At 39.8% G+C, this 13,804-nt stretch overlaps 1 protein-coding gene across 1 annotated transcript in view; it reads right to left on the bottom strand.

The window, feature by feature from the left end:
- Positions 1 to 744: 744 nt before the first annotated feature.
- Positions 745 to 13,804, bottom strand: part of tmod2 (tropomodulin 2) — a 62,916-nt gene continuing 49,856 nt past the window's right edge. Inside the window, exons 7-10 of the mRNA XM_067419615.1 lie at positions 12,293 to 12,400; positions 11,637 to 11,780; positions 9,438 to 9,582; positions 745 to 929 (exon numbers count right to left, since the gene is read on the bottom strand). Of these exons, the coding sequence (XP_067275716.1) occupies positions 898 to 929; positions 9,438 to 9,582; positions 11,637 to 11,780; positions 12,293 to 12,400 (429 nt within the window). The 3' untranslated portion in view covers positions 745 to 897. The remainder of the gene's footprint in view (positions 930 to 9,437; positions 9,583 to 11,636; positions 11,781 to 12,292; positions 12,401 to 13,804) is intronic.

A 13,804-nucleotide genomic window follows, 5' to 3' on the forward strand; every position in this document is an offset into this window, starting at 1 on the left:
AAGTCATATGTGAAACCCGTCAAACCTTTGACCTTCATTTACACACCCGAGGCTGTCATTAGTGCTGATCTAGTACAAGTTTTTCCATCTCCAATAACAGTGGATGAAAATGGGGCACTGATCTTAAATTAGCACTGTAATTCTTCAGACACAATATCAGCTGGTGTGTCTTGGGAACAGAGGTGAATTTTACCATAAGAAAAACCTCAATCGCAGCAAAACCGACGGGAGAACGTGTGATATCAGAACGTGTGATGAGGTGCAGTGTGGAAGAGTGTTTTTAAGACGACCAAGCTGCCCAATGACATCCACACACACAGCCCAGGCTATAGCCCTCACAGTAAAGCTAACAGCAAGAGTATAGACGACTTATTAAGGAGTGTCCATTACGATCAGCGCGACTCTCATTGGCTAATGTGGCCCTGTTCAAACCTGTGCTCCAAACCCAGACTCGGCAAATCTAGATTTAGCTCACATTTAGCAGGGAACACAGCAGATCCAGTCCAGTTGAGTCTAGATTTGTTCAGAGTGAATGTGGGCGACAGGTTCTGATCCAGCCGATCCGTGAAGAGATACTATAGAACTTGTGTGCAGGAAACCGTCGTAACCTGTTCCGTTTCATTTCAAAGAACTTTATAAAGAAAAGGGCAATAAAGGTTTTACATAGCAAAAAATAAAACGACAACAAAAAAAGCTGCGAAAGAGTTGCAGCTGTAAAAACAAACAACAATTAACAACAATAATAAAATAAAATTAAAAGATCATTGAGTATTAACATTAGGGAGGAAAAGTATCCAGTTGTGTCCCTTCTTCAGGTGAAGCGGCTCCCTCAGAGGGTTTGGCACAAAGTCTGATCAGCTAGAGAGAGAGAAAGAGAGAGAGGGAGGAGAATATGCTCTACACATCCCTCTCTACTCGCCTCTGCCGCACTGAAAGAGAAAACGGAGACGTGTTAGCAATTGGATACATTCATGGCGCTCTCTGTCAACATGCTGTGAGCTATGTGAAACTTTAATGAGATCTGCTCATTTAAGAGGCTTAATAAATCAAAGGTGTGTTAGTCAATCCATGATCCTGTTTAAAAGCTTCACACGATTGCCAGATTCAGCCAAAAACTTGTTTGGTGCCATGAACAATCAGGTCCTCCTTTACAAATTGGTCCACACTATGGCCCCATTTACACTGCATGGTTCAAGTGACCCAATTCCAATTTTTTCCTTTGATGTGGCACAGATCGAATATGACACGTGAACGCGTAAGCAGTAAAAAAAAAAATGCATCAATGCCGATATCCTCAGATTTGAATCGGATATGTGCATTTGCGTCTGCCATGTAAACTGTCAAATCGGATATACCTCAGTAAATATACGAGTCGTACGTCATTGAAAAAAGGACGGAGGCGAATGATGTCACGAACTCAGGTGGACACGAACTGCGATCAAGGGCCAGTGTTGCCAAGGCCGCGGTTTTCCTGCGGAATTGGGCTACTTTAACACAGTTTTGAGTGAGTTGCAATTGGACGGGTTTTGTTGTGAAAACCTGGCAACCCTGTTAGGGGCTCTCCTCTTTTTCTCCACCTTACGAGAGAAATGTTTTGCTGACCTTTAAAGATGTGTGGAAAAGTGCAGACAGAAAAACATTGCATTATCATTTTGTCTACGTTCTCAAGGCCTAAAACGTTTAAATATACCAAATGGTAGAAAGTGTTTATGATGCAGTATTTTACTGATTGTACAAAGCTCTGATATTTGAAAGACACAGAGACGGCAGCGCGACTATTTGATTTGTGCTGTGCTGTTTACACTCATTGGCCCTCATTTATCAATCTTGTGTAGAAACGGGCGTATATGTTGGCGTAAGATTATGCTTACACTTCTCTCACCGCCTGATTTATGAAGCTGTGCGCACCTCTGCAATCCAGGCGTACGCAATACCTGCCCTTGATAAATGCCACGGCTGAAAACGATCGTCATTAGAATAACACACCCCTATATATTCAAGTCTCCGCCTCCCCCACGCCCTCATTTTACGCCATGGAGACACGGAAGACGGCAAAGAAGCGAAACTTCTCCGACGTGGAGATCGGGCGCGTCTCATCTTACTAGTCCACTAGTCAGGGCACTGATTAGGACTTAGGACATAAGTCAATGGGCTGACTCCCTGATCAGTGCCCTGACTACTGAACTAGTGAGATGATTGAGACGCGCCCATCGAGACCATCACCAGGGAAGTGGAAAAAAACGAAATTGTTTTATTTCAGAGTTTAAAGAGTTGGAATAAAGGCACCCACAAAAACAAAATGTGGACCTAAATTAAGAGTACTGTTAATAGTGTGGGGGTTGAGAAGTGCACTCCAGCAGTTTAAAGCTGTTTGGATGATAAATTACCAATGCATTATTTTACAGCACGTTTTGAAACATTTAGCATTTAATTTCGTATCACGGCACATGTAGGCTATTGGGGTGTACGATATGATGATGATGTGATGTGGAGTACCATTCATTCACATTAATAATAGCATGACAATTTGTAAGATTCGTATTATTATTATGATTTTTATTATTAATGACTCTTATTGATATTTAGAAGAAAAATTTGGTAATTATTTATTTTATTATTATTATTTAAAAGAAGAAGAATGTGATTTGTATTATTTTGTCAGTCTGAATTATTTTCAGTCCCAGTCCGTGCGCAGCTGCCGGGCCAGGCGGGCCTGAACCTTCAGGTAAAGCGCACAGGCTCTCAACTGGAGGAATACATGCCTACAAATCAAATGCTTTTGTAGCCTATAGTCACACAAATTAAACATTGAAGTCTATTTTGCACAAAAATAAACACTGAAGTTTATAATTACTATGTTGTTGTTGTTTTTTACAGTGGGTCATAATATAGCATATATTTGTCAGTGCGTTTTGTGGTGTTAGGAATTTTTTTAGGAACTCAAAACGTGCGTACACCACCTCCTGAGCTGGCGTAGGATTTGAGCGTGCCGTACGCCAACGTCCATTTTAATAAATCTCAAAGTCACCTTGGGTTTGGGTGTATGCTGGAAATTTGGTGTACGCACATTTGATAAATGAGGGCCATTCACTTTACACATTATTGCATAGCAATTTTAGAGGTTTATATATAATTTTGTGCCATCTCCTGGCTCACCTGTTATCCAGCAAATACGAGGAGTGACTGAGACTGACAAATTATTTTCCTATTATTCAGGAGAATAGTTTACAGAGCTTTCCCTGCATTATTTGGCTCTGCAAACATTTTCCCTCAATTGTTTGCCTTATCACACTCATACTTCCTGCTCTTGTGCACTCTTTTGGCCATAACACCGCAGACGGCACATGAACCTTAAATACATAAAGTTTTCCTTAGTTACAAACCCAAATCCGAAGATAGTAATGAAACAATAACTCGAACCTGACCCGAAACCCGCAAATTCTTCTGGATCCATCGGGCTGTAAATAATTTTTAGATTTTCTGTAAGCACATTTTATGCTAACTTCTACAGGGTTTTGATTGGGTGGGCAGTTTTTGGAAAAAATAAGCAGCAAAGTGTACCAGACTCAAATAACTGTCTAAGCAAAAATACTGCATGTTAGTGTTTTTGTGCTTGTGTATGCAGTGGATTGTGTGTTTGGTTAACCAGTGTTGCCTAGTCCACATCTATATAAGGCCTGAATTCACAACCGTGAGGTCTGATAACTTATCACACTGTACAATGTACAGGTGAGTCAAACAAAACTCACACAACGTCTTGCAACATGTGCTGTTAGCGTTCATGCCAAAGGGTAAATGTCAAACCCATGCGCTCACACATAATACCTAAAGGCACTGGAATAGATCTCGGTGCATGACATCATCTTACACACGTGTAAAGCACACCGTGTGTGTGTGGTATCATTAAAAGTCTGGCGAACAGGAGACAGATCCAGACTTCATCCAAGAAACAGAGAAAGGAAGAGAAAGTCCAATGAATAAAATACCATTTTTAAAGGACCTTATTCTACAGCTTTGTACTATCTTTTTGTAATAACCGATAACTTTCTGGCCCTGTTTACACCTGCTATTAATATACACAAGTAGATGACAGAGTATATACAGCAATCCTTAAGTTAAATTTACTACTTTTTAATACCTTTTTTTACTACCTTCAGAATATTTTTTAAAACCATCACGACACTGAATTGCAAGTGTTAATCAGCGACCTTTATTATTTACACATTGATTTTGACATATATAACATACAAAAAGAATAGATTTAGAATCGACACCAGGAGGAAATCTGTTATAAGTTATCATTCAGACACAGTAAAATACATCTCAACATTCACAAAGGTTGGTTAAGGAGAAGCATTACTGCATACACATTTGATTTCAATTAATATTTGGTAATTCAGCAATGAAATTATTTAGTGTTTTTTTCCAACAACAAAACCTGAGCCAAATACTACATTTCTATAACTGTGATAAGTTGTTGAATTTAACAAAATACTAAAAACTAGTGCTGTCAATCGATTAAAAACTTTAACTAGATTAATCACACATTTTTTCTGTGATTAATCGAAATAAAAAAAGAAATGTTTTTTTTACGTTTTAAATATATTTTTTAATATAATAATTTCACAGTTAATCAAATTAATGTAGAAACAACATAAAGACATTATATTTTCAATACTTGTTTAAATGGCATCTTTTTATGAATGAAGGCCAGTATTACTGATATTAATACAGCAACAGATTTTTAATTTTTTTACATTTATTATTAGGCTTCAAAAATAACAGTTTTTAATTTAAGTAAACTTAAAACAATTTCAAAATAAACCCATAATAAATGTCATGTTTAGTCCTGCCCTTCCTGTCTTAACAGTTAGGAAATATACAGAAATTGAATAAAGTTATCAAAGTTATATGCAGTCTGCACTGCATAAACTATAAATGAAATAGTTCATCCTTATTAAAGCTACAAAAGTTATTTAGTCAAGAGCAGCGAGTCATTTTCTCTGTTCCCTTTGTTCTTTAACTTTACTGACAGGAATCTTTATTGGCTGCTGTCCCTTTAAGAGCAGACAGACACGCGGATCTCACTGTTTATATACTGTCTATAGATCGCGCCTCATTCTCTCACAACTCTTTTTCTTCATTTTAGACTTTATATAAATCATTTAAGATTGCTCTTATGAGGATAGTCGTGTAAGATATGCCTTGAAGCAAGTCTAAAATAAAACGTAAGCCAGCCACTTCTGTTGAGCGCGCAGTGTTCTGAGATGATGCCGAACGACCACTGAATATGACGTCAGCATCAAACATACCTTGAGACGGAGACTAAAGATCTTTGATTATGTGCCCAGATATGCTAAAGCCCATATTTAAACGAACTAAAGCAAACGGAGATAGAATTTAAATTAGAATAGGACACCTGATAGTCTGAAAAAATAATACCTAATTTGGAAAAAAATAATACCTCTGAAACAACATTTAACACTTTTAATGGCCTTAAATTTGACAATTTTGATTTATCACTTTTTAATACTTTTTAAAACCCTGCAGACACTCTGGATGAACGACACGCATTCCCATTTACACCTGGTATTTTAATGTCTCTTTTGTCCACTTTCCACAAGGGTCTAGGGACGGGTACATTTTCTAAAACACGAAAAAAAGCTAGTGCAATTTACATAGGAATGTAGAAATAGATGATGTAGATGGAGAGCTTTTATTTCTGCTCTGACAGCCACAAGACCACACTGAACGTGGTGAGCGCGTGTCAGTAATCAGGAATGGTGTGAAAACACTGTCCTTGTCACGTTTTCTGTCTTCTAAACCAAACTTAGGTCTTCAATCGACAAAGTTTAAAGTCGTCCACTTCTGCTCAATCGACCAAGACGGATCTTAATACCAGAGCCCCTTTCACACTGTGATTCGAGCAAATACACGGATAATGTGACCCGGCATTTGTTCCCGGGCCGCTAGATTTGGTCCATTCACACTGCCAGCGAAATACCGTAATATGTGCGCTTTCACACACAACCCGTAACGGTCCCGGGTCGAGTTGACACGTGACATCCGGATGTGACGTATAATGGCGAGCGATCTTAGCTTCAGCGCGGATAGTAAGGAGCTCCGTGGTCTCGACTTGTGTCCAGTTTGCACACATTTCTGCTTGTTTTATTTTAGTTTATTTTGTATACGAACACTCTCTGCGTTTAAAACACCGACTAGCTCTTCTGGCACTGCAGGGTTGTATTATTGAAAAAACAAGCTCTAGGAGTCGCACGATAACTACGTACACGTTGCGGCATTAGTTTTGGCTTTTGTTCACACAGCGCTCGTCCCGGATCGAACCCCACAATGTTACTAGGTCCCCGACCCGGGTTCAATTCGGTAATCAATTCCGGGACGTGGTTGCTTTCACACAGAAGGCGACCCGGCAATGTTCCGGGAATATTGCGGGTCCGACGTGCAGTGTGAAAGGGGCTGTGAAACGGAGCCTGTTTGGCCATTGTGTCGAAACTTTTATTTTGACTTGCGCACAATCAACAAAAACCATTACTTTCAAAATATGCTGCGCTATATCAAGCTAGCTGCTGTCATATTAACGGTGCTGTATGTAAGGTTAGCGCTACCTTATATTTACTATAAAAATAGTGTACACATAGTGCACTGTTGGTTACAGGGTTTACATCTTTTTATTCACATTTTAACAACTTTGTGAGAAAAAAATACTAAAATAGGATTACAGATTGAAGTTGCCATCTAAATAAGCTTTAAAGATTTATTTAAAAATTATGACTTTCACGTCATTCATTTTGAAATCTTTTATTTGCTAGTTAGAAAATATGTAAATTAATATAAATAAAATTTTAGCAATTGTTATGCATTTGTTTTATTGTCTTTATAGATATATTTAATAGAGTAAAATAGAGTGATAATAGAGTAAATAATTTAAAAACTGTTTGGTTTTTATCATAATTTTTCACCCTCTCTCTGAACTAAATAATACAGGCTGTTTTTACTACCGTGCTCTAATAACGTATATATGTGTAGCGACTCAGGCGAATCAAACACACAATCGCCAGTTACATTTAACAAATATGTTTTGAAAGTGTGCTCACTAGCAGACCTTCCCCCCAACACAGCAGAGGGAGATTCTTCAGTCACCCTGGAAACCATCTGATAAGATCTTTTTATGGCCGGAAAGAATGTGGCCACAGAGCTTTTGACACAGAGACACAGAGCTTTTGCCTCAAATTATAGACAAACCATCTATAAATGAACATGCACCCCAGGACATTATATGTAAACACATAATTGTTTTGTAAAATGTTTCTTCTGTATGGTATTTTGCATCTTTTTGTCTGTGTCTTAACAAAGTACTAGTTCAGATAACCTCATATATGTCATGTCTCCTATCAAATTAATGCTCACTTCACGACTTACACTTCCAGGTATATCACTTATTCAGAAAATGCAGTGTGTGTTTGTTGCATTAATTATAGTATGAAGACTCAGAGACCCACTGAGTCGAACCTTCAAACAAAGAGCAATAAAGTCTGCTGAGGAATTTCCCGCCGGGAAATCCCAACACTCTCATTGGTTAAGTCTAACCCTGGAGGGTGGGACTACGGCCAGACCATAAAAGGAGGACCTCGGATGCCCTCCTCCTCTCTTACACTCCCCACTCTCTCTTCTCTCTCTGGCTGAACCAACACGTCTTTGTGGCTGGCCCTTGAGCCAGGCCACCAATGCAGGCCCTCCAAGCAGGCCTCAGCTCTTCCAAAAATCTTCTCTTCTACAATCCGATCTTCAAGAACACGAAGCATCGCTAAAGCAAACAGCCGCTTCCCTCCCAACCTCGGAAAGGACCGCCGGACATGCAGGACATTTGAACACGCAGAGACACATACGCACACAAGCGAGAAGCCAAAACGAAACCAAAAAGAATGCAAGTATTCTATTTCTTACTGCTGTAAAGAGGGTGTGTTATTCTCCCGTTGGGATAAATTAACTCCGTGAAGGTCGTATTTGGTTGAACTGAAGGAAAGCATGCCTTGCTCACCCTCCCCCACTCTCTTTGTCTCTCTCTCTCTCTTCTCTTCTCCGAACATCTCCTGCTCTTACTTCTTCAACTCTCTGTGGGAGCCAACACCCACGGGGGGGGGGCTGGCACTTAAGCCATGCCACCAGTGCAGGCCCTCCAAGCAGGCCTCAGCCCTTCCAAAAATCTTCTCTTCTACAATCCGATCTTCAAGAACACGAAGCATCGCTAAAGCAAACAGCTGCTTTCCTCTCTTCCTCGGAAAGAACCACCGGATACGCAGGAACAAACGCACACACGCGAGAAGCCACAACTAGAGCAAGTATTATCTTCCAAATTCAACTGCTGTAAAGAGGGTGTGTTATGTTCCCGTTGGGATAAATTAACTCCGTGAAGGTCTATCTGGTGAATTGAAGGAAAGTTGGTTCTCACCCTCCCCCACTCTCTTTGTCTCTCTCTCTCTCTTTTATCTCTCTCTAATTTCAGTCTATTCATTATTCTCTTTTATGTATTCTTTCGTTAATATCTATACTTCTACTCTCGTGATGCATATTTAGTATGTACTTTCTGTGTGAATTGTAGTGTTATTTTTTTAGTCTGTGTTTATTAAACCTTTAAAAGACATTTAATGAGTTGAATCTGTTATTCTGCCACATACACGAAGTCAATGAAACTTGCGATCTAAACGTTACCTAACTGCTTATGCTACTATGTTAGTAAAGTAAACTGTATGACCATTTGAAATATTGAACTTATCCTGATCAGTAAAGTTAATGTTTCTTATGCGCTCGTAAAGCAGTAATCCCTTTATTGAGAATTGATTTGAAAAGTCTATAACTAATTTGCAGGACAAACTTAGTAGGATAATTTCAAGCAATTTCATAAAGGGTTACTTGTATTTAATTAAACAATTTTCCCTATCGGAAAATTTTAATACGTAATGAACAACTGGCAAATTATATTCATAAATTCATGAATATTGAATATTAAATCCCTTTTGAGTTAATTATTCCCCGAGACATTAAACTCATTAGTCGTTGTTGTTACATATGTAAAAGCCATGTTATGACTGGCTAACATCATTGTCTGTGAAATATTTAACAAGCTGTGGAGTAATGAATAAGTGGAGTATCTTGATAAGTCAATTATAGATGTGCATCAGTAATGAAGTATGTTTTTAAAGGGAAAGTTCACCCAAAAATGAAAGTTACCCAATGATTTACTTACCCTCACCCAAGTCATCGGGGGTGTGCATGACATTCTTCTTTCAGATGAATACAATTGGAGTTTTATATATATATATTAGAGCTGGGCAATGATTAAAATGTTTAATCGCGATTAATCGCATGATTTTCTTGTGTCTTTGTCAGAGTGTATGTGTGTTAGGTCGTGTTCTTACCCAGGTCGTTGTTTTTTGTGATTGCAGCAGCGGCACGAGATCTGGGACCCTGCTGGGTGAATTGGTACCCAAATTTCACAATGCTCGTATTCTGCTCCAGCATCTTGGCGATCTCCATCTCCGCCGACGTACCGAGCTGCTGCCGCTGAGAAACAACATCACACACATCGGAAAGATCTCTATTAGACGGGCTTATGTAAGCCCACACACACAGACATTTCACTATGAGTAACATTTGCCTGCATAGTGTCTAAAAATAGCAAGGTTTAAAACACATTTCAACGTATTTAGTACCCAGACCAGTGCTGAATTGTATACAGATGCAACCTATATTCATAACTAAATAACTGAATTAAGACCCATTTAATGCAGAGACCTACTAAAAATGTAATCCCGTTTTATTTTCGTAACTACAGAAAAATGTCTTCATAAAATAATTTAGATTATTTAGATTTACAGGTCCTTCTCAAAAAATTAGCATATGCGATAAAAGTTCATTATTTTCCATAATGTAATGATACAAATTAAACTTTCATATATTTTAGATTCAATGCACACCAACAGAAATATTTCAGGTATTTTATTGTTTTAATACTGATGATTTTGGCATACAGCTCATGAAAACCCAAAATTCCTATCTTAAAAAATTAGCATATCATGAAAAGGTTCTCTAAACGAGCTATTAACCTAATCATCTGAATCAACTAATTAACTCTAAACACCTGCAAAAGATTCCTGAGGCTTTTAAAAACTCCCAGCCTGGTTCATTACTCAAAACCGCAATCATCGGTAAGACTGCCGACCCGACCCGACCCTGTCCAGAAGGCCATCATTGACACCCTCAAGCGAGAGGGTAAGACACAGAAAGAAATTTCTAAATGAATAGGCTGTTCCCAGAGTGCTGTATCAAGGCACCTCAGTGGGAAGTCTGTGGGAAGGAGAAAGTGTGGCAAAAAACGCTGCACAACGAGAAGAGGTGACCGGACCCTGAAGAAGATTGTGGAGAAGGACCGATTCCAGACCTTGGGGGACCTGAAGGAAGCAGTGGACTGAGTCTGGAGTAGAAACATCCAGAGAAATATGCAAAAAATGTTTAGATGTAAGCCAAATCATCAGAATTAAAACAATAAAAGACCTGAAATATTTCAGTTGGAGTGCAATGAATCTAAAATAAATGAAAGTTTATTTTTTTTATTATTACTACATTATGGAAAATAACTCACATATTTTTTTAGAAGGACCTGTAGATTCTCAAATAGTCAACTTTACAAGCTTTATCATTACTAATATTTGATTTACTTTTATTTTATTTGGTTTAGTGAGTAAAATCATTTCGAGTAATTAATCATTGAGGTATAAAGTATCTTTATTATGATGTGGCCATTTTTGCTGGAAATTCCAACCCAAAATGTTGAATACATTTACAATGAGTGATACATTTCTTACAGATTTTTTCTTTTTTGTCAACATTAATTTAAAAAGATACAACTGTTCATTGTTAGGTCATATGAATCAGGTCCATTAAATAATATTTACAGATACAACTATTGTTTATTACAATGTATTAGTTAATGCTGAAATCACTAACACTAAAATGAATAACTGCTTTGGAAGTTGTTGGAAGCCAGTTCATATTAACTAATATAGTTAACTAATGTTAACAAATTATACCTTATTATAAAGCGTTATCATTATTGCAATTTAAAATAATCGTTTGCTATTTTAATATATTTTAAAATGGGAAAAGCTGAAATTTTAGCAGCCATTACTCCATTCTTCAGTGCCAAATGATCCTTTAGAAAAGTTCTAATATGATTTTTGTTGGTGCTCAAGCAACATTTCCTTTATTACCAAACACAGATGTGCTGCTCAAAATTTTGTGGAACAGTGATAATTTGTTTTCAGGATTCTTCAGAACAGAAAGTTTAAAAGAATCACATTTATTTGATGTACAAATATTTTGTCTTTACGTTCACTTTTGATCAATTTAAGGCATCCTAGCTGAATAAAGGTATTAATCTTGTTCAAAAAAACTGTATGCCATAAAGTTGAAAGATGCTGTAAAATATCCAAAAGATGCAAATCCTTGACAGTAATCACACACCAGTTGATTTTTATGTGAATGTGGCAAGTAGCTCTGCAGAGTAGAAAATGGCTTGCTGGTTTTAAAAGCATGTGGTTGAGTCCATGTGGCGGTACCTGGTTGTCGATCTTGATCTCTGAGAGCGTGTCATTGTCCCGCAGTGCTTCTACCAGAGCCAGAACTCCTACACTAGTGATGAAATTAGACTCCAGATTCAAACTCCTTAGCGTCTTATTCTCTCGTAGCATGTCTGAGAAGGCCTGCAGTGAACGGAGAAACACACAAATCTTTACAAGACTACAGCATCTCTTATCAGCTACAAATTGTCACCGATCACTTGGTTTATATTCTTGTTTCTCATGCTGGACCGTCTGTATATTACACATACAATATGTTTTGATTGAATGCGATTAAAGATGGGTTTCATTTTAAGTGAAGAATGCTTAACACCAGTAACCACAGTTACAAGTAATGACACTTATGTATTATTTAGAGTTCAATATATTTAAAACTGGTTGTACACATTTTTTCAGAGGATTTACAAATGATAACTATTTAAAATTAATTTTGTGGTTCTGGAAACCAACAGCAATGATGGAAAAACAACAGCAGAGGTTTAGTTTGGAAAACACACTTAACACGCACAACATACATTAATGTACTGCACATGGAAGAGTTAATGCACTGTTTCAAGGTTCATGACTAAAGGCAGCATTTGTCCAGTCTCAACCCAGAACACACAAACATTGAGTGAATGAATGATGTCCCTAACCACGGCAACAGGGTCATTGCTCCTGGTGGCAGCCAGACTGAACTTCTTCACATGAGTGTTCCTCTCCATGGCTTTGGCAAACTCCTTTAGAGTTGGGATTGGAATGTTCTGGAAGAAAAGAGAAAGGAAACATTAAAAACATTGTTGTTGACAATTAGATGTTGACTCCAAAATGTCCCTACTCATCATCATGGTCTACAGATTATATAGCATACAATTGGTTCTCTTTCATCATCTCGTTTCGAGATCCACCTATGGGAAGGGCATCCGTACCTGACCTCTGCAGAAGCATCCAATTGCACCAAGTCTGACAAGACAGGCAGGAGCGCGCAGCCAATGCCCAGTAAGGCCCCACCCCTTACCAGCGGGCATATATGGGCTGCATACGCTACTGTACATCAGTTGACATTCGCTTCTCGCGATCTCTGCACTGACACAGTTCGGTTAGATTTGCGCTGCTCACTTATTGTCTGCAGGAGGAAATATCGCCAGATCAGCCTCCACCGGGCGTGACAGTTCTATTCTGCCACATTCTGTGTCTGCATTCGGAGCCGCTCGCGCTCTCGTCCGTCTTCCTGTTCCACGGCTGCCGCCACGGACCTTTCTGAGTTTTTCGCGGGTATGTCGCTCTCTCAGTCTTCTCCTTCTGTGTCTAGCCTATTACGGGCCTGCCCGGCCGCGTGTGGGTCTCTTATCGCCGCTAAGGATTTTCACCCTTTCTGTGTGGTCTGCTTGGGCCTCAAGCACGCAGAGGAGGCAATAGAGAACCCGGAGAACTGCAGTTACTGCCTGGTACTGCCTAAGAAACTCCTGCGACACCGCCTTAAAGTTGCCGCTACTCAGTGTGGCGAGCTCGACTTGTCGTACTCGGATATGGAACACGGTGACGATAGCGCGCTACCGGGGACCTCCCGGGGCGCGACGGCTCTTGTTTTGGCTGACCAGCCCAATCCTGAGTTCCCCGAAGAGGACATCTTCACGGGTAACCTCCCGCTCGCCGACGATCTTGCCGGGTCCGGTGATTACGACGACGCGGGCCTTCTTGGAATTTCGGAGGACGAGGAGGCCATCCCGCCCTCTGTTATTCCCCAGGCTAGCGCCCCCGCGGCCTTGCCTGAATCCATCCTCCTGGATGTGTGTGAACGAGCGGCCGCTCGTCTCAACATTAAATGGCCGGCTCCACAGAGCGCCACCGACCAGGAGAGGGATATTTATGACGGTAAAGTGTTGGGAGCCCCCCCCGGCCCGAGGAAAGAACTCTTTCCCGTTCTTCCAGCGTGCGCTAAGCACATGAGGCACTACTGGAACGACCCGCTCGATCTTAAACACGGTCTCGCGGGGCTGGAGGTTAAAGATATGGCGGCTCGCGGCATGGGCGAACCGCCTGCCATTGAGCCCTCCATTGCCAGACACCTCAACCCAGTCCAGGGAGGGCTGCCCGCCCCCCCGAAGCCGGTCCTTCCTAACAGGATGGACCGTTTTTCTGCCTCGGTGCACCAGGCCGTTTATAAA

The sequence above is a fragment of the Pseudorasbora parva genome, chromosome 16 (genome assembly GCF_024679245.1).
Source record: "Pseudorasbora parva isolate DD20220531a chromosome 16, ASM2467924v1, whole genome shotgun sequence".
In the NCBI taxonomy this organism is placed as follows: domain Eukaryota; kingdom Metazoa; phylum Chordata; class Actinopteri; order Cypriniformes; family Gobionidae; genus Pseudorasbora; species Pseudorasbora parva.